Source organism: Myxine glutinosa, chromosome 2 (genome assembly GCF_964187855.1).
Source record: "Myxine glutinosa chromosome 2, kmMyxGlut1.1, whole genome shotgun sequence".
NCBI lineage: Eukaryota > Metazoa > Chordata > Myxini > Myxiniformes > Myxinidae > Myxine > Myxine glutinosa.
Genome location: NC_136262.1, coordinates 217,802,358 through 217,825,265, shown reverse-complemented (window position 1 = coordinate 217,825,265; position 22,908 = coordinate 217,802,358). Strand labels below are relative to the sequence as shown.

The 22,908-nt window shown below is 42.8% G+C and overlaps 1 protein-coding gene across 2 annotated transcripts in view; it reads right to left on the bottom strand.

The window, feature by feature from the left end:
• LOC137420825 (talin-2) overlaps positions 1 to 22,908 on the bottom strand; it is a 432,847-nt gene that overhangs the window by 2,579 nt on the left and 407,360 nt on the right. For both annotated transcript variants that reach the window (XM_068106240.2, XM_068106243.2), the window contains 7 exons: positions 22,390 to 22,497; positions 18,568 to 18,673; positions 18,152 to 18,276; positions 15,820 to 15,945; positions 15,571 to 15,633; positions 8,233 to 8,415; positions 7,946 to 8,074 (listed from right to left, as the gene is read on the bottom strand). In XM_068106240.2, coding sequence (XP_067962341.2) covers positions 7,946 to 8,074; positions 8,233 to 8,415; positions 15,571 to 15,633; positions 15,820 to 15,945; positions 18,152 to 18,276; positions 18,568 to 18,673; positions 22,390 to 22,497 — 840 coding nt within the window. The remainder of the gene's footprint in view (positions 1 to 7,945; positions 8,075 to 8,232; positions 8,416 to 15,570; positions 15,634 to 15,819; positions 15,946 to 18,151; positions 18,277 to 18,567; positions 18,674 to 22,389; positions 22,498 to 22,908) is intronic.

Below are 22,908 nucleotides of genomic sequence, written 5' to 3'. Positions count from 1 at the left end.
TAAAGATCCCACGGTGTCCTTCCTGAAGAGTAGGTGAGCCACCACAGTCACCATGAATAATTACAACTTCCTGCTGCCTTCACTCGAATGTCAAGCCTGTCCAGCCAGTTCGTGAAAGACTTAGGCCACAACATTTTCCCAAAGCAGACTCCTCAAGAAGGTAAGAATAATTTGGCTTAGTAGTTTCTACAGTAGTAGTAGTTTCTACTGTAGTGCAATGACAAAACAGAAATACAAAATTATGCCTATGATTACCTCTGCCACCAAGGGTGGACGGAGGTTATGTTTTCACCCCTATCTGTTTGTATGTCTGTCTGTGAACATGATATCTCAAAAAGTTGTGGATTCATTCTGACAAAATTTGGTGGAGAGGTTGGGTTTGCGACATGGACGAAATTATTAGACTTTGGTGAAGATCTGAATCCGGATCCAGATACTAGCGTTTTAAAAGTGATTCTTCACCATTGAGGGATTGGGGCAAAAACTATACATAACTTGATATTTCAAAAATTATGGATGGATTTGGACCAAACATGGTGGACAGGTTGTGTGTGTGACAAGGAAGAAATTATTCGATTTTGGTGAAGATCTGGATTCGGGTAAGATATATATTTTAATGATTCTTCACCATTGATAGATGGGGCCAAAACAATATTTAGAATGATATTTCAAAAGGTTGGGGTTACATTCGGGTGAAACAAGGAGATGAGTTGGTGAGATGACAAGAACAAGCCGATTCGATTTTCGTTCACGTCCGGATCCAGATCTGGCCCATCAGTGGGATACAAACCGTAAACTATTGGGCATGATGGAGGTATGCGCTTTACCGAGTGCCGTTCTAGTTTACCAATTATTGTTTCTCTAACCGAATGGAAAATTGCATAGATAAAGGAAGTAATCTTCAACACCTGTTGTTCAATAACCGACCCTGATTATATCAGCACTCAAATCCTCCAAACCTGTGCATCTGTGCTGTATACCACTCTCTTTTGCAGGTATTTTCCGACTGCTTTTCTTCATTGTGGAAACTGGATAACAACCTCCATTCACAGGAAGGACACCAGGACCGGGCCTCTTGATTAAAGACTGATCAGCTTTTCCCCCCAATTTTAGTAAGGTAATCTATTCAGTAATCAAAGCTGACCTTAGTTGTTGTCTTTTCTTAAATTAGCGACATTCTCTTCTCGACATGTTCCTTCTGCCAAACAAGTAATCAACTGATGTCCCACATCTCAAGCAAGAGATCAGGGCAGCCGGTCAACTGCCTCGATCATGACAGTGAAAATTTCAATGTTTATACATAAACAGCATCTGGCAAACCCAATTTACTTCTGTGAAAACTCTATGATAGAGGTGCACTCTTTGAACTTTTTTGATCTTCCAATCTGCCATGACATATTTTGAGCCCATAATCTCTTCCACAACTGGGGAGGTCCCTGGAGTAGTTTGCAGAGTTGAGTATTTTATTTTAATTTTTGCAATTTCCAGCTCCTTATCTTCTACAAGGCATGCATATGCACTGCTTTGCAATTTGGAACTGAACTGTGGGCTACGGTAACTGCAACTCATCTTATATCTCTGAAAGTAGCAGAATCTATTCTCGAGAGTGAATTGAAACTATCCACAGCATTATGAAAGCATGGCCTGCAACTCTTTCATCACAGAAAGGCTGGTGACCTTGCTCTCCTCGAAACACATCAAATCTCGTCTTGCCTTCCTTGTTCTTTCTTTTTATTGACAAATCTAGACACATTTAAAACAGGAAGAATGAGGAGACAAAGGGAAAAAGACAACAAGCCAACAGTGGAACAGTGGGGTAGCAGATGGATGCAATGAGCAAGGGAATGAGGAGAAAGAGAGGCAGAAACCTGCAAGTTCATAAATGTTAAAAAGGATGATAAAGATGAGCATGAGAGGAAGAAATGAAATGAAATACGACAGAGTTTTAGATGCTTTTCCAACACTCCTCCTCCCCTCCTGCTGATGCTCTTTTTCCTCCCTCATCATTTTCTCAAACAGCTTTCCCTTCTCTACATACACTCCCAAAACCAAGTTTCTCTCTCATAACCGCATGGAAAACTAGACTTGATTGTGAAGGCTTGGCGTTATTCTGCATCGTCAGACAGGAAGAACAATGCATGGAATCAACAGAATGTTGATCGAAGTATGTTATATACTATGGGAAGGAGAAGCTGACATTTTGTTTCTTTAACCCTTCATTGAGAGTCACCGGAAATACCAGCTTCTCCATGTTTCTCACAGTGGTTAGCATACTTCAATCAACATCCCGCTGGTTACCTACATTGTTGTCTCGACAATCAACCTCCCTATAAAATTGTGCAGGTACCATGCAGGTAATAGACAGGGTCTCATTCTCATTTAAACAGTTTGAAAAGTATCAAGGTACAGTGGCCTGAAAGCAAAAGTATTCAACCCCCTCCAATGTTTTCACATTTTGATGCCACCTGAGCTTATTTCATGATGGTTTCAAATCAAACTTGATTTCACAAAATTAAGACTGAAGAGTTTTCACAAAATACTCCAAAGTGATGAAGCTAAAAATGTAGACAAAATGCAAATACGTTTGACTAATGGAGAAAATCTGATGATTCGCAGTTGCATAAGTTTTCACACCTTTTGCCTAATTAACCCCAAATCACCTGTAAGCTTACAAAATAAGTGTAATAGGTTTCATCTGGATGTAATCAGTGGCTTAACTTGAAAAAAAAATAGGGGCAAAACCCCTGGATGTTCACCTGGTAGAAATAAGCAGTATACTACACCGACTAAAGGTATTTAAACAGTATCACGGTATTTTAAGCCAATTTCAATGGTGGATAGGAGACAGGGCAGCATGTAGAATCGTACAACGTAATCATAAGACTTTGAAACAAACAAACAAAAAAATAACTATTTTGGGGGGAACACCCCATGTAGACCCAGATTTCTTTAATGCCGTGAGCAAACTTTGGCACATCACTGGTGATGAAGGTTGTGGTCAAGTTTCATCGAAATTGTGTGTGCAGTTTCAGAGAGAAAAGCATATCTCTATTTTGGGGGGCTCAAACCTGGACCCGTTTTTGACTCCCGGTCGACATGCTTAAAACACTGATTTCTTTTTTTAATGCAGTGAACAAACTTGAGTTGCAACATACCACATATCATTTTAGCCAAGTTTGGTCACAATCCCATCAGCAGTTTCAGATAAGCATTTACGGACTGGACGGACGACGCTCCATCCAATAGGCTCCCTACATTCCAGGTGAGCTAATTAAGCTCCCCCAGTTATTTAAAGTTTTAAGATGTAACTTACTTGGTTAACCACAAAGGCAAACCTGAAGACCGAGGAGCTTTTCAAAGATGTCAGACAAAGCGGTGGAGAAGCACTGCTCAGTAGAGGGTTATAACAAGATTTCAAAGTCCCTCATTATCCCTTTGAGTACGGTGAAATCCATCACTAAGAAGTGGAAGACGTATCATACCACCCAGACTCTACCAAGATCAGGTCGCCAATCCCAACTCAGCAGCCGGGTAAGCAGGAAACTGGTTCGGGATGTCACTGTAAATGCAACCATGACTTTGAAAGATTTGCAAGGCCCTATGTCCGAGATGGGGGTCAGTGCTCACCAATAAACGATATCCCGTTCCCTCCACAAAGCTGGCCTCTATGGATAAGTGGCAAGAAAGAAGCCATTACTGAAAAAGACGCATCTAAAAGCTCATATGGAGTTTGTGAAAAAGCATCGTGATGATACAGCAGGCATGTGGAGGAAGGTTTTGTGGTCAGACAAGACAAAAATTGAACTTTTTGGTCTAAATTATTTTGGTCAAAGCATTATGTTGGGAGCAAGCCTAACACTGCACATCACCCAGTAAACACCATTCCTACTGTCAAGCATGGTGGTGGCAGCATCATTTTATGGGGCTGATTTTCAGCAACAGGGTCTGGAAAGCTTGTCAGGATAGAAGGGACAATGGACGGTGCAAAGTACAGGAGAATCGTTTATAAAAACCGGCTGGAGTCAGCCATGAATCCAAAACTGGATAGGAGATTCACATGTCAGCAGGACAATGTCCAAAGCACAAAGATAAAGCCACACTGGAGTGGCTGAATAAGAAGAAAATAAATGTTCTTTAGTTGCCTAGTCAGAGTCCTGACTTGAATCCAATTGACCATTTATGATGAAGATTGAAGAGTGTAGTCCATCGACGATCCCCATAAAACTTGGTAGAACTAGAGCATTTTTCAGGTGAAGAATGGGCAAAGATTTCACCTTCCCACTGTGAAAAGCTGGTAGAGACCTAGTTACCCAAAATGACTCATAGCAGTCATTGCTGCAAAAGGTGCTTCCACCAAGTACTGACCTGAGGGGCTGAATACTTCTGCAACCAGTTAATTTTGATCTAGACTTATTTTTTGCAGGTATTCCGAACATGTATTCCAGATTGTTGGGAGCTGGTTATAGCTTCAACTATAACAGTGAATCAAAAGTTCGATCTCTTCAGTTCTGGATAAAAAGTTAATTTGGAAAAATTGTCTGCATAATTAGGAATTCATCTACATGGGGCATCATTGGTAGGAGGTGAATACTTTTGCAGGCCACTTGGAGGTAAATAAAATGATGATAGTGAGAATACAGAAAAGCATTATTTATATTATATACTTCAGAGCATTCAAATGTACCTCTTTTGTTTCTGATCAAAAGATAATTGTGTAATTTTAATAATCCATTACACCGAGCGGATCAGGATAACAGGACAAAAGGGACAGTTGAGGGACGGGGAAAACACCAACATCAGAGCCGAAGGCCAAGACAGACAGACTTGGACAAACAATGGGTGTGGTGGGGAATGGCGGGCAGTAGAGGATGCATGGTGGGGTGGGCAAGATGGATACAGAAGGAAACTCTACGAAGGAAAAACTGGAAGTTTGGAAGGAGGAGGGATGGGATGGTGAGGGTATCAAGGGGAGAAAAGATCATGGTTTTTGATGGGGGATGATCTGAGATGATGGTGAGCGGCTGTCTTGAAGACCTGGAGGGAAGAATAAGATTTAAGAGAACGTGGAAGTTGGTTCCACACGTGGGAGAAAAGAGGAACTAATTAGTGGTGGTGTTGAGTCATCCTGGATTTCGGTACTTTCACCAGAAGGCGGTTGATGGTGGACCGTGTGAGCCATGCAGAAACCTGGTGAGGACAAAGCATGGAAAAAGCAGAGGGTATAAGACCAGAAAAGAGGCGGTAGAAGACAGACAGACCGCTGACCTGTCTGCGATGGAAAAGTAATAGACCAATCGACAACTTCCTAATGGGAGATTGTTGTTCAGTTGGAACTCCTAATCTCCTAATGGGAGATTGTGTGCTCCATCAGTGTAATTTACTATGATATATATATATATATATATATATATATATATATATATATATATATATATATATATATATATATATTCTATTGTTTCAAGAAGTATTACTATATATAATTGTGAAGATTGCAGAAGACACACCCGTGTCGTTCTATAGGATTCTTGCTGTCGTAGAATAATAAATGTTGTCGGAACTGCTACATTAAGCTCCCATTTCCGCATCTTATTCCTCAATCCTGGAAAGAGGGGTTTTTAGCACAATCATCCTTCTGATTAAATAGACACGAATTTTGACCCAAGTGTACCGATTATTAGCTTTCCAACAGTGTGAAATTTATTATTCTACGACAGCAGGAACCCTTTAGAGTGAAGCGTAACACACACACACACACACACACACACACACACACACACACACACACACACACACACACACACACACACACACACACACACTCTCCTTTTAGTAATAGCAGATGTAGTAGTCACAGCAACAGCAGCCCCAACGGCTCAACGTCTCATCACACAGTGAAGTGTGAGCAAAGCGAGTGGGATCAGAGTGCGTTTTACACAAAATGGTGTGCGTCACTGCACTGCACAAAGGGCCAGGAGTGGTTAAGAGGTTTCTGTAACAACACCTTAATCCTTACTCACAATGGTAACGGTAAGTGTAACTACAGCCGTGGTGGCTGCTTTGCAGCAACAAACAATGATCATTTCTTTGGACCTTCAACAGAATGATGGTCGCAGGATCAACATGAGGCAAACCACAATTGTGTTGTAATTGCACATCAAGACAATTATTCATGTAATGCAAAAAAAAAAAAAACCTCATGAACAGCTTATTTCATATAATTCCATCACAAATGAAAATACCTCAAATTGTTTCAATAAAATAACACTTTTATCAACAAAATTTGTACATTTTATTGATTTGTAATACCGTTACATTATTCTCTTGGAGCTATGGAGCAGATACCAGGTGTAGAGGATATGTTTTGCAGGAAATGCTTTTATTACTTGCGAAAATCGAAGATTTTTCAAGTATATTGGTTGGTCTTGTGCATTATTCTGTCTGTCTGTTTGTATGTATGTCAGCCACCTACAGGTCGCAATTTTCAACCGATCTTCACGAAACTTCACCAAATGGTAGAGTTGGTCAAAAGCAAGATGAGCATGAGAGGAGGAAATTAAATGATGGGTAAAACAGGTATTCTTGGACAGTGTTCTTGGGCGAGCTCTTTGGCAGCCAGACTGATGCTCCTGGACCTTCCACAGCTCATGCTTGTATGTTGCTACCTCCACAAACTGGATGCCAGCATGACCAGAATGCAATGAGGGCGAAGCAAGATCAGGGCATGGCTCGGTCTGGATGATGCAAAGTGATACTTCCCAGTCACAAGATCACTTTCACCTCACTTCTCTCTCTCTCTGGTCATCTCTCTATGTCTATCCACCCCAGTTTTTATTGGGGCAGGCCATAATATGCCCATTGAACGGAACAAACCCACCCCGTCAATATCGCTCTATGGACCCCAGGTGCCTCGTGGACACCCACAGGTTGACCACCGTTTAGAGGCCATTTTTCCCCGCAAAGCGGGGGTTGGCCTTTTCGGGGACCGTGGTTGTTGTTGTTTTTTGGTCCCCTTTTTGAAGCAATGTTTTACGGCCGGATGCCCTTCCTGACGCCAACCCTTTTTGTCGCCATTTACGACAAACAGGGAATTACCAGTGAACTGGTACTCAATTTGCCGACCTCGGAAGGATGACAGGCTGAGTCAACCCCCCTGGCGTTAATTCAGCGATCGACCGGGATTCGAACCCAGGATCCTTGGATCCTAAGCTGGCACCCTAGCCGCTAGCCCAACACCAGGGACTACAGGTTAACGGGTTAACGTTAACCCACAGGTTAACGCGAGATAATGAATAGGGTAAATATAACGGGAGATGGGGAGGAAGGGGTAAGAGATCCAAGGTGTACGAAACATGGGATAACTATTTTAAAATTTAAGAACAATGGCGATGATAAACCACCTTTAGAGGCCATTTTTCCCCGCAAGCGGGGGTTGGCCTTTTTCGGGAACTGTGGTTGTTGTTGTTTTTCGGTCCCCTTTTTGAAGCAATGTTTTACGGCCGGATGCCCTTCCTGACGCCAACCCTTTTTGCCGCCTTTAACGACAAACAGGGAATTACCAGTGAACTGGTACTCAATTTGCCGACCTCGGAAGGATGACAGGCTGAGTCAACCCCCCTGGCGTTAATTCAGCGATTGACCAGGATTCGAACCCAGGATCCTAGGATCCTAAGCCGGCACCCTAGCCGCTAGCCCAACACCAGGGCTTGATAACTGATTTCAAAAATGTTTTTAGTCGTCATTGATCAAAGTAGGCCATGCGAAGGATAAAACCTATTGAATACCACTATTTTAAAAAGTATCAATCAGCACTTTATCACACGGTGGAATGGGTAGGATTCCAATACAATAAAAAACACAAAAATAGAAATAGCTCCAAGACAATGAAGTTACATATACCGTATTAACTTGGTTGTAGGGCTACAAAACAACTCTACATCCTTACCTGTGCTATTCCTCCGACAAACCGAGACTTGACGACGACGTTGGTGACATCCTGCTCATCGAACACCGCTGCTTTTTGGGCAGCTCTTACCAAGTTGTCTGATGCTCGCTTCACAGCATTCCCCGCTGCCTGGATGTCCAGACAAACAAACAAACAAAAAACAAACACCAACTGTTGAGGATGTAAAAATAATAATAAACACGATCTTATCCTTCACCTCAAGTCCCCTCTTCTGTCATAAGATCAGCCCTATACTAAGTCACAGGCAACTTCATCTCAAACTGTACCTGCAGACGACGCATGGCTTCCGAGTCAGCATCCGCCTTGACCTTACAAGCAACAAGCAGCTGTGCTGTTGATGCGGCGACCTGCTTGGCTGAAGAAATGAGCCTTTCCTCGCTGGCGTGACCCTGCACGGCTGCATTTGCAGCTTCACACAAGCTGCTCGTGGCCGCTGCCACCATTCGGGCCTGTGAAAGTGCACAAAACATACCTCTGAATTAATTCTACTATTAGGCAACCTTTATCATGCTCTCAAGCATGTGAGCGATATACCTGTATAATCAACGTGTGTGCATTTTTGTTCACCCCATTGCATTCCCAAATGTTCCATTCACATGAAAAACATCAATTTTACCTGAGCCGACCATCAAAGGCAAATTTTGATAAGTCCTGAAGACTAAAGGGATAAAAAAACACTTTTGGCCAAATAGGGGTAATTCAAATTTCACTCATTTATAAAAAGGAAATTAACATTAACTAAGATGCAAGTCTTGTCCATCTTCTGTTATTCAAGCAGTTTGTGTGAAGGTGATTGTCATTTGAATTTACATTTACAAGGTGTATATGTCATTTTGCCCCAATGGCCATTAGGGTTTTGTTTAGATAACAGTGTTAAACCAGTAAAAGGAAAGAGGAAAAATAGTCTTGTTTTGTGCATCATGAACGTCTCGTCGTTATATTGTAGTGAAAAAAAACCGACCTTTATGGATACTAGAAGCCACCAGGGGGGTCACATTACTAACTTTATGATCACTAATACCAAAGCAGAGTCCCCACCCTACAGGCGATCGTGTTCACAGCGTGCAACACGTTCTTATGACACACCTCTTTATTTGGGTGATGTGTAGGCAACTGACGGTTGCCTCAAAATAAAATTAACCCGGGTTACGTATGTGAAGCAAAAACATGCGTACTCCTTCGGTGCATATATAATACATCACGGTTATATAGCTCGGATAATTCCAATTGCACCCACTCTTCTCCCCCCACCCCCAAAGGGAAGAAAATGGGTGAATTTTTTTTTTCAAAACTTGATTGAATGAAATGAAACTTGTGATGGCAACCTTTATCATCACTGGCATAGCTACGAACACATAAGGTCTATTTATTATATTAGATATAGCTTTATTTTCTGTTGTTTCAGTCTGGCAGGATATTTTAGAGGTGTGCGCACTCACCTTTGAGTGGTCTCTCTGGGTTTGAGTCTAAAGCCAGCTATAAGCTATTCGGAATAAAAAGGCCTCGTTTGGAATAAAAGGCACATTCTCCACTCGGGTCCATTTTGGTTTAAATTGCTTTTAGCACTAAAATTCTTAGAAAATCCCATCCACTGAAAGATCTCTGCAGTGTTGGGTCTCCCCACCAGCTGTGGCTGAGTGGCTGATGTGGCGCCATGCACGCAACAACATAATGCTTTAAATTAAATGAGCTCGATTCAAAATATGAACTACTCAAACCACCATGCCAAATAAGGTATTCAACAACTTTACAATGACCCTTTATGTGTTATTAAAAGATTCATTAGCAAATGACTAAGAACACCTGACGGGAATTGCAAAAGAAGTACCGTAATCACTCGTGTATAATCCGCCATTGTGTATAATACACAGGGCACTTGTCAGGTAAAATTCTTAGGAAATACGAGTTTATATGTATGACCCACACCCCAAAAATTAACCCCAAATCAGGACTGGAAATTTATTGAATGGAGCGTTTTGCCAATCTACGAAGACAGCCATTTTAGATGGTGTTTAATTCAGCATTACGGATTGTATGAAACACAATATGATGAATGTACCAAACAACTCTTACTGAGTGATATGTGACATCTATCAGATTAGCACAGTAAGAGCTTGTTATAGTAACTCTCAAGTCTTTAGCGAGTCGTTAACTTGCAGTAATTCCCAAGGAGTCTATTGGGCTGCGATGTGATGCACACGTTAATCCCCAAGCGTATTTTGCTGCTATGGCGATGTACAGTACATTCTGAAAAGTTTCAAAAGCAAACTAAGGTATTATAAGTGAACAATTTTAATTCTTCTATCAAAATAATTGGTATTCAGAACAAAAATATACATTCAATGTTGTACAAGATATCCCACAATGCACTGCATTTCAAAGATGGCGCACTCAGTAATGAAGGTGGGTTTTTGTGTCGGTGCGAGAAATCTGGAGAAACCGAGCTTTCACTTTAGTGTACGTGGTCCACTATCAATTCCCTTCTCATGAAATTCCCAAAATCCAGGACGACTGACCACTCTCCTCTCTCCTCTACCCCCACTCCTAAGTTTCCATTTTTTCCTTCCTGAGAATTTGCCCCGATATCCATCTTGTCAATCTCCTGATTCTTCCCCTAACCCACATCCCTTGTTGCCCATCTCCATTTATTTTGTCCCTTGTCCTTGCTGTTAGGTTTTCCCTCCTCTTTCTGCTGTTCCCTTTGTTCTGTTGTGTCCTGGTCCATTCTGTGTTCTAGCTCCTCCGCTAGCCTTGACTTTGTCTCCCCTCCCCTCCAAATAAGTTCCCATGGATAATACGCACCCCAGATTTTGATCAGATATTCCTGGAAAAATAATGCGGCTTCTCGATGAGTGATTGAGCCTGGTGTTGGCTTAGCGGTTAGGGTGCCGGCTTGGGATCCTAGTACATCCCTGGGTTCGAATTCTGGTCGATCGCTGAATTAACGCCAGGGGGTTGACTCAGCCTGTCATCCTTCTGAGGTCATCAAATTGAATACCAGCTCACTGGTAATTCCCTGTGTGTCGCAAAAGGCGACTAACAGGGTTGGCGGCAGGAAGGGCATCCAGCCATAAAACATTGCTTCAAAAAGGGGACCACAGTGCCGGAAAAGGCCAACCCCTGCTCTGCGGGGAAAAATGGCTTCTAAAGGTGGTTCCATACATGAGTGATTTTTTTTTGTATACTGAATCGAGGCTCGTGAAAGAGCTAACATTAACTTCACAAACAAATCGACCAGACAAACAAAATACACAAAAAGAGGGAGCGGAAGACAAGATGGGGAGAAAAGGGGAAGCACACACACACACAACATCCGAGAGCAGGGAGATGTGTGGAAGGGAGAGGGCCCGGGGGGAGGAGGCGTGGGAAGGGGAGGGAGAAGTATAAAGCACAAGGACACCAAGGACTTCCAGGACAAAAGTTGGTATTTCAAAAAGTGGAATTGGGGTGAAATTAGCGGGGGTAGAAAAGATCAAGGTTTTGGATGGGGGAAGATAAGAGATGGTGGTGAACAGCTGTTTTAAAGACTTGGAGGGTGGAGTGAGATTGAAGAGAGTGAGGGAGTTTGTTCCAGAGGTGGGAGAAAAGAGGAATGAAGGAGTGAAGGTGAGCAGAGAGTCTTGATTTTGGCAGTTTAACCAAAAGAGGGTTGCAGGCAGATCTTGTGCGACCTGTAGGAATATTTGCGGGACAGAGCCCAGAGAGAGCTGGGGGGGCAAGGCCAGAGAGGAGTCGGTAGAAGACGGAAAGACCACCAACCTGCCTGCGGTGAGTGAGTGAGAGGCCCTTGGAGTTAGATTCATCGCGGGAGATTCCAATGATTCTGAATGCTTTGGTTTCAACAGCGTGAAGGCGAGCTAGGTGTGAGGCAGGAGCACCAGCCCAGAGGGGAGAGCAGTATTCCATTGAGAATTACAGTAACTGTTGCTGCCAAGTAGGATGTAAACATAATTTTATTAATGCCGCATGATGAAGATGTCATAACCAGTAAAGGGAACATGTTAGCTCGAATGGATATTTCATTATCACCGAAATTCCAGCATATTTAGCCAAACGATCCCTGGCTCTACATCTCCATCCATATTTATGGAAGGGAGGTAATATTTAGTAATATGAATGAATGAATGATCGTTTTAAGGCCGTAAATGATCGCAAATGATCGTAAATGATCGTTTTTGTTCATATGTGTGTTGTACCGTCCACCAAACAGCGATGACTCCATCTACATCTCGCTGTCTGATAATATGGACCAACTTCTATCTACCCATCCCAACTCTCTCTTCCTCATATGTGGTGATTTCAATTGTCACCATGCCAGTTGGCTGGGTGTGGGTAGCTCTCTCACCAGCCATGGCTCTTCAGCAAAGGACTTCTGCGACTCACTGGGACTGACACAATCTGTCAATTTCCCGACCCGGATCTCAGTCAACGGAGCATCTTCTCTTCTGGATTTGGTTATGACAAACTTCCCTGAAAATGTCTGCTGCTCTTCTTCTGCTCCAATCGGCTCATCTGATCATGTGCTTGTCAAAGTGGACATCTCTCTGACCATTCTCAGAGAGCCTCCTCAGCGTCGACGAGTCTGGCATTTCACTCAGGCCAACTGGCACGGTCTTCAAGCAGCCATCAATCATCTGGACTGGTCTCCCATCTCTACCGCCTCTGACATCAACTCATCCTGGGAATTCTTTCAAAGTAAATTGCTCTCTCTCATGCACAGATTTATCCCATCTCGTCTTCAGTTGTCATACCCTTCCTCCCGTCCATGGTACACGGAATCTTGTGGTGAGGCTGTTGCCCTGAAACAACTTGCTTTCGTCTCCTGGAAAGCAAATCCAACGGAAGGAAATCTCATTTCCTTTCACAAAGCCCGAAACAAGTGTGTGTCCACCCTCAGGAGAGCCAGGAAACAATATCTCACCGTTCTCAAGACCGAACTCTCTTATCTGTCTCCCTCTTCCAAATCCTGGTGGCATCTGGTCAAATCTGTTTCTGGTGTTTGTTCCCCCTCCATTCCCTCCCTCACCTCAAACGGCTTAACGGCTGACTCCGCACGTGAAAAAGCTGAATGCCTCAACTCTGTGTTTGCCTCTAAATCTTGTGTCCCAAACCCATCCCTCTCTGTACCCACCGTACCCAGTCGTACCCAGCTGCTCCTGGACTCTGTGTCCTTTCCTCCTGACAAGGTGGAAAAGTTTCTGTCAACCCTCGACTCTGATTCTGCAACTGGTCCTGACGGCATCAGCCCACGGGTCCTAAAATCATGTGCTTCCGCTCTTTCACTCCCTCTTTCTGTTCACTTCACCCTCTCCTTTGCTCAAGGTCATCTGCCATCTGCTTGGAAATCAGCCAACATCACCGCTTTGCACAAAAAAGGTGCAAAAACAGATCACAGCAACTACAGACCAATCAGCCTTCTCCCAATTATCAGCAAAGTCATGGAATCCATCATTGCTTCAGATATGAAATCTTTCCTCTTCTCCAATGGCTTGATCTCTGATCATCAATTTGGTTTCAGACCTGGTCACTCTACTCTGGACATGCTGCTTCTGCTTTCTCAACAATGGATGGAGGTCCTCAACGCCAAACAGGAAATTAGAGCCGTCTCCCTTGACATTTCACGTGCCTTCGATACGGTCTGGCACCCTGCTCTGCTCACCAAACTCTCCTCCTTTGGTATCCATGGAAATCTCCACGCATGGCTGGTGGACTTCCTCTCTGGTCGTAGTCAACGTGTGGCCCTGAATGGGTTTCTCTCATCTCCTCTTCCTGTTCAGGCTGGAGTTCCCCAAGGTAGTGTTCTGGGCCCTGTGCTTTTTCTGGTCTTCATCCATGATCTCTCTGACTCTCTTGAAAATCCTCTCTATCTCTTTGCTGACGACTCTACTCTCTGTCGCTCCATTCCTCATCCCTCAGATCGGCAGTCTGCAGCCTCCTCACTCTCTGCAGACCTGGACAAAATCACAGACTGGGCAAACAAATGCAACATGTCTTTCAATCCTGATAAATCTCACACTCTTACGATGTCTCTCCGAAAAGACCGACTGGAAAACCCTCCCATCCACTTTCTGAATAATCCTCTCCAAGAAGTTCTGTCACTCAAGCTTTTGGGTCTCACTATTTGCCATGATCTTTCCTGGGAAAACCACATTTCAAATCTGGCCTCCAAAGCCAGTCGCCGACTGGGCATCCTCCGTCGTGCGAAGTCCTTCCTTGGCACACCTGAGCTCCTCACCACATACAAGGCTTTCATCCGCAGCTCTATGGAATACTGCTCTCCCCTCTGGTCTGGTGCTCCTGCCTCACACCTAGCCCGTCTTCACGCTGTTGAAACCAAAGCGTTCAGAATCATTGGAATCTCCCGCGATGAAGCTAACTCCAAGGGCCTTTCACTCACTCACCGCAGGCAGGTTGGTGGTCTTTCCGTCTTCTACCGACTCCTCTCTGGCCTTGCCCCCCCAGCCCTCTCTGGGCTCTGTCCCCCAAATATTCCTACAGGTCGCACAAGATCTGCCTGCAACCCTCTTATGGTTAAACTGCCAAAATCAAGACTTTCTGCTCACATTCACTCCTTCATTCCTCTTTTCTCCCGCCTCTGGAACAAACTCCCTCACTCTCTTCAATCCCACTCCACCCTCCAGGTCTTTAAAACAGCTGTTCACCACCATCTCTTATCCTCCCCCATCCAAAACCTTGATCTTTTCTACCCCCACTAATTTCGGTCCCCTTGTGTTTTATACTTCTCCCCCCCCCCCCCCCCCTTCCCATGCCTCCTGCCCCCAAGCCCTCTCCCTCCCACACTTCTCCCTGCTCTCAAATGTTGTGGTTGTGTGCTTCCCCTTCTCTCCCCATCTTGTCTTTCGCTCCCTCTTTTTGTATATTTTGTTTGTCTGGTTGATTTGTTTGTGAAATAAATGTTAGCTCTTTCACGAGCCTCGATTCAGTATACAAAAAAAAAAGAAAAAAAAAAAAAAAAGGCCATTTTCCCCGCTAGAGCGGGGGTTAGCCTTGCGGGCCCCATGACAATCATGGTTCCCTGTTTGAGGCAATGTTTTTATGGCCGGATGCCCTTCCTGATGCCAACCCTTGGTCACGCTCTTACGATGCGTAGGGATACGGTGTACCTATTCCAAACTGGGGTACACACCGGGATCATTCATCCCAGCAAGTTGGTACTCAATTTGCCGACCTCGGAAGGATGACAGGCTGAGTCAACCCCCCTGGCGTTAATTCAGCGATCGACCGGGATTCGAACTCAGGTCCCAAGCCGGCACCCTAACCGCTAAGCCAACACCAGGTTTTTAATGGGACGGTAATGGAAGCAAGAAAAGTGGATCTGCTTGAAAGGAACTTGGCAGAGGGAAAAGAAAATACAGATATGTAGATGGAATAAGTAAGAAGCTAGAATATTGAGATGTAGTTCTTACGTTTATTTTGAGTGACCCAAATGTGTCAAGTCGCCCAGTTGTCTTTGCTAATCCACCTCAAATTCCTTTGCCAGCCTGATTTGCTTTCCTTTACATTTTTTTTCTGCCTGTCCTATTGTTCTCACAAGTAGAAACGAAATCAAGAATTACGAAAATAATTTCACACAAAACATGTACCGCAGAAATAAGGCCTTGAGACCATTGTCCATCATCAGCTGCATTGGCAGGAATAGCCCCAACCTGGAAAGAGAATAAGAAAAAGGAAAATAAAATCGAGTACAATCCATTAATTTCAGATTTGGATTACTCCTTAATACAAATTAAGACAAATCATACAAACATTATTCGGTGGTTATTCAAGCATAAGCAAAGTTGGGATCTGATATTGATGCAAAGGTAGAAGCTGTTGAGGAGAGTCAAGCTCACCTTGCCCTGTGCCACGAGCTCACGCTGTGCGGCAGAAGCTGACTTTACCAGGGCACTAGTAGCTGCAGCAATGGCCTTTGCAGCCTCGAGGATCTGCTCCTCGAAGTTCAGGCTCTCATCAGCTTCCTGTTTGGCACCAAGTGTAAGAACATGAACAATAAATAACAGACAGCACCATGCAGTTTTTTACTCAATCAGCACCTGTACAATGACTTTGGTCGAGTAAAGCTGAGGTTTACTCAGCTTGAGTGATCTATCAAACCAAGGTACAGGCGCACCTATTCCATGATTGATCCTCCTCTGAATTCCCACTGTCCTATCTGCAGATGGTTGTCTAATGATCAACAATTTTACAATGCTATGCCTACAATGGAAATTTTGTTTGTTATTAGAGGATAGTGTTTCAACAAAATTGAATAATCTTCTGTCATTGACGTCAAATCCAATAATATAACAATCTTGAGTGGCCATTGGCAAAAGATTATTCATTCTGCTTTTTGCCACGACAAATTTTCTTCTTCTTCTTCTGATGACATCCACTTAACGTGGTGACGTGATGAGATTTTTTTTTTTCCAGTGTTCTCGATTGGACATAGCGTTTACTAAATAATTGTCATCACTTTATATGAAGAGGAAAAGCAAATTGCAAAATACTTGTTCAGAAGGTAAAAAAGGATGCAGAAAACTCAATGGCCAACCTGAGTGAGTACAAACATACTCACTTGGCAGGAAACTTTGTGGTGGCTGTGCAGACTGACCAGGCCTCTGTACAAATATGTTTGATATATAGTTGCATTTGGATCCAAGACAACCTAATATACCAAACATATCATACAGCGAGCTGTGACCACTCTCACCCAAACCCCCGCTGCCATGACATCCCCGCACGATGCTGTTGGAATATCCTTCTTGCAGCATCTTAAACTTTGTACAAATCATGGAAAAATGGCTTATTTTTTTTATTACCGAAAATGAGTTATCACATTTATTTTGTTTGTGCACAATCTTTTCGGCTTACACATGCAAGCATGGAAACAGCCGTAAAACTAAGATGACGATGATGACAGCGACGACAACGATGACGATGACGATGATGATGATGACAATCACTTAACACTATGATTCATTTACTCCAGATGCTGATTACGAGGTAAAATAGTATTTTCAAATAAATATTTGACGTTTTTTGAATTCAAATAACATTTCAGTGAAACTTTATATATTATTTAACACAAGGGAGAGGGTAGAGGTGATCGGGCGAGGTGGTGGGGTGTAAACTGAGAAAAAAAAGAAAATTGAGAAAAAGATAGAAGGGAGGAATATAGGGGAAGAGGACGATACAAGGAAGTTGGGGAGAAAAGAGAAAGTAGATTGAATGTAAGAAGACGGGAGGAGGGGGAGGGGGAGCAGTGGGAGGGAGGAGGGAAGTGAGAAAAATAGATCCTATGTCAAGACAGAAGGAGGGGGTTAAAATTTCACAATAGCTGCATATAAATATGTAGACAGCTTCTTACAAAAAGTTTGTGAAAATGTCACCAAACAACTCCACCCTAATCTTTGCTCATTAGATCACTCGCTCACCTGACCGTTCAGACTATGTTACCTATCCCTCTTTTTCTCCCTCTCCAAACCTGCACTAGGAATATTCATTACTTGCAAAATCGAAGATTTTAAAAGTATATTGGTCGGTTGAGTTTGTTGTTCTGTCTGTCTGTTTTTTTCTGTTTGTTTCTCTGTCTGTCTGTCAATCGCCTACAGGTCACAATTTTAAACCGATCTTCACGAAACTTCACCAGATGGTAGAGTTGGTCATAAGGAAGAAGCCTATTGATTTTGAGGTGACAGGTCAAAGGTCATATTGGCGTCATATTTCTAAAATCGTCATTTTTCATCCGATTGACTTGAAAATTGAACAGCATTTGCATACCGAGTCTACTAAATTGGCAAACCAACTATTTTTGAGGTCAAAAGGTGAACTCAATGTCAAACTTCCAAAATCATAAATTTTCATCTGAAAAATCATCAATTTTCATCCGATTTGACCCGAGCTTTGATTAAGATCGTCAATTTTGATCTTAATGAAATGAACAATTTGATGCATCCATGGCAACCTTTTTGGGGGAGAAGAGGGGTGGATTTTGGGATTTTGCAAGTATCGTGCTCTGCATGACGTCTTCTTGTTTATTTGTTTGTTTTCCAGGGGCAGGCACTCTTAAGATCATCTTTCATGGCTCATCTTCCAAATTGACAATGTAAAGGCAATTGTGACATCACTAATAAGCTCCATCTTTATGCTACATATTGGGTTTCTTCTTGAAATGAAAAGCCATACCCTTGGCTTGGCTCTTGGCTTCAGCTGCTCCAGCTTTTTGGCCGCGGCTTCAATGGCAGCAGCGGCTCCTAGTAGCTCGGCCTCTGCGATCACCGTTGGGTCTTCTGGATTGACCCATTCCTGGCCTATGTGGGGAAAGTCAATTAAGCTCTATCATCGATACAAGGTCCATCTACTTTTTGCCGTGAGTGACAATTAATGAGCTTCATGAAACTGCTTTGACAAAAGCTTCCTCGGAGAGATAAAATATTATGTTTACCGATGTCTTCAAATCTAATTACAAACGAACAGGAAAGGTTTACATAAAGCAACTCAAATATGGAATGAGGCCTTGTGCTACATTTCTACCACCATAATCTCACTGTGATCAACATATACTGTATCAATTTGGTTAAACGGGCAGCAATGTACGGTACCTTTCATTGCCTCGGCGGCCTGAATTAGCTCCGTGACCGAGTTGGCAACATGTTTGGAGTATATGGCCAACTGCTGCTTCAGCTCTGGGGTCGGCTTCTGTAAGATCTGCACGGATGACAACCCACCGTTGTTACATACCTTTGCTGTGAGTATCGCCCTCGCTATAATGCAGTCTCAGTTTATACATAAGCAAAATGTCAAAATGAAGATAAATTACATTGTGAAAAGGCAAAGCAGTTGTGTTTTCAACAACTGGTACAGCATGTTCACCTGTCCTTTTTTGAAACGGTCCACTGAGGTGGGCAACGATCACGGACCAAATTTGGCTAGCTGTCAGTACAGCTCCTCAGTGTGTCTAGCCAGTCATTCCGGCGTCGTTAGATACCCAGTGCATATATATTACAAGCAGGACAATGACAGGACGAGATGCTATTGTACCCAGACATGAAACATAGACAATGGACGAAGGAAAACAAAAAGATTTGTACAGATGTACAGATGGGAAAGACAACAAAAATAGGCAAACCCAAATAAAGGCAGAGCTTTTTTTTTTTTTACAACTTCTCATAATATCACCTGTTAACCCTGACAACACAAAACATTAATGTAAATTAAAACTGAATGCAATGAAATCCTCCAAGCGATATCCGTGATAAGCTAAATCAATGCAAGTGAGTTAAGCATAATTTGTGAGGGCCATTTATAGGTGATTAAATCAATGCTCTTTTCTTCAGTACAGCAAGTGTTGAAGTTGGCTTTATTTATTTTTGTTCCACTCCAGCTCTCTTGACCTGCACGGGTGGGCAGAATAGCTCAGAGATAGAATACTCACCTTTGAGTGGTCAAGTCTGGGTTTGATTCCCAACCCGATGATAAACTGTCACCCGAGCGCTTCTCCGGCAGCGTTGCATAAATATGTGCCATCCTTTGGAAGGATGTTAAAAAGGTGCCATATTTATTAGTATTCACTGGTGAACGTTAAATATCTCACAGCGCCTTTCAAAAATAATGTCATTGGGTGTCGACACCCTGACAAAATTCCAAATTCCTGCCCTCACCAACAGCACCCTACGATAGCAGCGACCTGCGCAAGGTTGGTTCTCAGTCATGCAAGAAATCACGACTTGTCATGAGCACCTTGATGATCCGTCAAGAGTATGGGCCTAACTACCGTAACTAGGCTGGAAGGATAGCTAAGAGGAATGCGTACTGGCCTCTGAGCTGTCTATCCTGGGATCGAATCTTGGCCCAGCTATAAACTGTCATCCTCGTTTAAAGCTAGGCCGAGATTCAAACTCAATCTCTGAAGTCTAAATGTTACACAGTGGGATGACACACACATTGCCGAATCACAGGCAGGGCATTGCATAAATGTGTGAGCCGTTCCAGATGATAAACTGAGTGTCCTGTCTGCTGGCATTGTGAAGTGTCCTTTGTGAAGAATAGGTGAGGTATCACCAGCACCCTGAACATATTGCAAATTCCCCCTGGACTGTGGATAGCAAGTGAACTGTTCATATTGGAAGTTCTTTAACACCATGTTACAATGCTTGCTATTTTCGAGTGTGGTTGCTGTCTGGGCAGTAGCTTCAACATTGAACGGGTACTTCGAATGCTTCATGTGAATGGCCTTCTTTGGATATGAAGGGTTGTCAAAAAAAAAAAAACACACACACACACACACACACACACACACACGAAGCCATTTTTTTTACAGTAAGGTCAGGATGTAAGTAACTCTTTTTAAATGCAATATCCCTGGTGTCACATCTCTTCAGCTTATTAGTCCCCTACCAGTGTACACCGGAGGAGACTATAGGTTTGCACTCCGTCCCTCCGTCTGTCAGTCTGTCTGTCTGTCCGTCTGTCCGTCCGTCCGTCACGCAAAGAACAGTTTTCTGGACCTTTTTTCTAAACTCGTAATGCTAATGATTTCAAACTTGGTACATGATTTCCTCATGATAAGTTACAGATCAAGTTCGAACTTCACGACGTTTCGATCATTTTTGACAAAGTTATGGCACTTTGAACTTTGGTAATTTCCCCAACAGTTTTCCAGACTATAATTTGGAGTGCGGTAAGTCAAAGCTGTTAATATTCCTTGTGTACAATATGCTGTAATCGTGGACTGTTCTTTAAAATGCTTTCCTAGGATAAGCATCAAGTCAAAAACGTTTTCACTGAATTTTGTTTCCATTAACACAATTTTAACACAATTCTTCATATGAGGCAAGAATACATTGAATTCACATAGTTTACCAATAAATCAACAATACATCTAGGGAGGTTGGAGTGTCACTTTACCATATGCTTCTGTGCGTATAATCTGCGTGAATACTTCTTTAAATATGTATCTGATACTCTGCCCTCTTAGCAGTATACACAGTACGCGTCAGAAGTAACCTAGCTTCCACGGTCCGCGGATAACCCTGTCAGGATAACCCGGTCTCACATCATCCACGCCCACATTCAACCGTGCATAAATTTGCATATTTAATGAGGTTCGTCTGTCACACTTTGGTTTCCGTGCGACAACTCCACCAAATATTGGCTGATTTCAACAAAAATTTTTACACACGTGTCTCGGCATAACTCGGATCATGTTTGAAAACCAGCATCAACTGGTGGAACAACTCGGTTTTCTTTGTAATGACGCTTTAAAATTCGCCCATACCAGCTAAAGAATGGTTTATAGTTTTGGATTGAACACTTATCAACGAGGCGAGGCTTAACAAAAAGGGGAGGCGTGTACACCGGAGTCCCCTACGGTAGGGGACATGTATTGCAGCGCAATACTCAGAATGCTTGTTCACCAACGGAGACATCCATTCTCTGTGTCCTTCTAGGAATGTCTGTTCAATAACAAAACCTGACGAATATATTCTGAGTGGTTTGAAATTGCAGTTTTATCGATACATTAAAACCAAGTCTGTTAAAGCATGCACACATAAACCAACATCAAAGATACATGCCTTCTAGTTGGATGAAGAGTGCAGGCCAAACAACATTGTTTAACGTGTTGATACAAAGCAAGTCAAATTATGAAGACAACAAAGCAAAAATCACAAAGCAGTCATTAGGTGGTTAACGATTAAAGACAAAACACACCACAACACCACAATCACTCATACAGATCAGCAAAAGTTTTTAAAAGCACAACTGGTTGTAGTACACAGGGTTCTCCTCGCAGTGAACAAGTGTGGCAGAACTTGTGCTATTTTGCGAAATTGCTGAAAACCTGCACCCTCTTTAATTAAAGTAGTTGATATAAAATTATTGTTTTATTATCGCACATTCCTGGAAAACAAGCTTCGAACGTGTAGCTGTGAGTAGCGAGGAAGCCATTACGTTTCGCAAAGCCGTTTCGTTTTGTAAGAATCTTCATCCTTAAAATGGATTGATGAATGTATTTTTTCATCACCTTCAGACATATAACCAGAAATGAGTTTGGCAGTTGGTGGAACTCTGGCAGGTTTGATGTAAGCTCTTGGATTATATTGGAGCGAACGAATACATTGTCCTCCATATGTAATGCGAGGCCCGATATTGATTTGGGGCTGAGGTGGTTCTCATGCATTTCCTGGGGAGAACTCTGGTACATGCACGGCTTTATTCAATCGGCACAACACAGCACATGTTATGGTGACAAAGTGAAAATTTAGCTCATGATGCGAATTGAAGTCACTCACCGGCTGTGTTGGACAAAGGATAACAAACAGAGAAAAGGACATTTAGACATTAAAAAAATTAATATGTATGAGAAAATGTCAATGGACGAACCAAGAAGGAGTAAAGGGGAGTTTTGTAACTACAATACTTACGATGAGGACGTGTTCCAAAAGGTCTACGTAACCCTGCGTACACTCGCGGCCAAACCTGAGGGCTCGCATACGGACGCTGTTGGCAATTTCGGGATGGTAGGCGGCTTTCTGTAGGAAGACAAAGGTGTAGTACAGGTGAAGGTAATCAAAAGCTGCGGTGAAAGCATAAGTAGTATTTTGCAAAGTGTGTCATCTTGGAACATTGAATAGCAGGAAAATGAGCACGAGTAAACGTTTTCATCCCAGGGGAATTAATTTATTCACCAAAATAACTGTCGTGACGAGGTTGAATTGTATTCACATTTTCATGTTTTCATGCTGTGACAATGTATGACCTAGAAAAACCGTTCCAACATCCAACTTCTGTGCAGACAAGACATGAATGAACAAATCTTTCATTGCAAAAAGTTGTAACATGCATCACTACACGTACGAACTTTCTTGATTGCTACAAAAAGGCAAACTAACTAATCCCCAACCGACAAAAGGCACTCTCGCTGGACCTATTCCAGAAAGGCC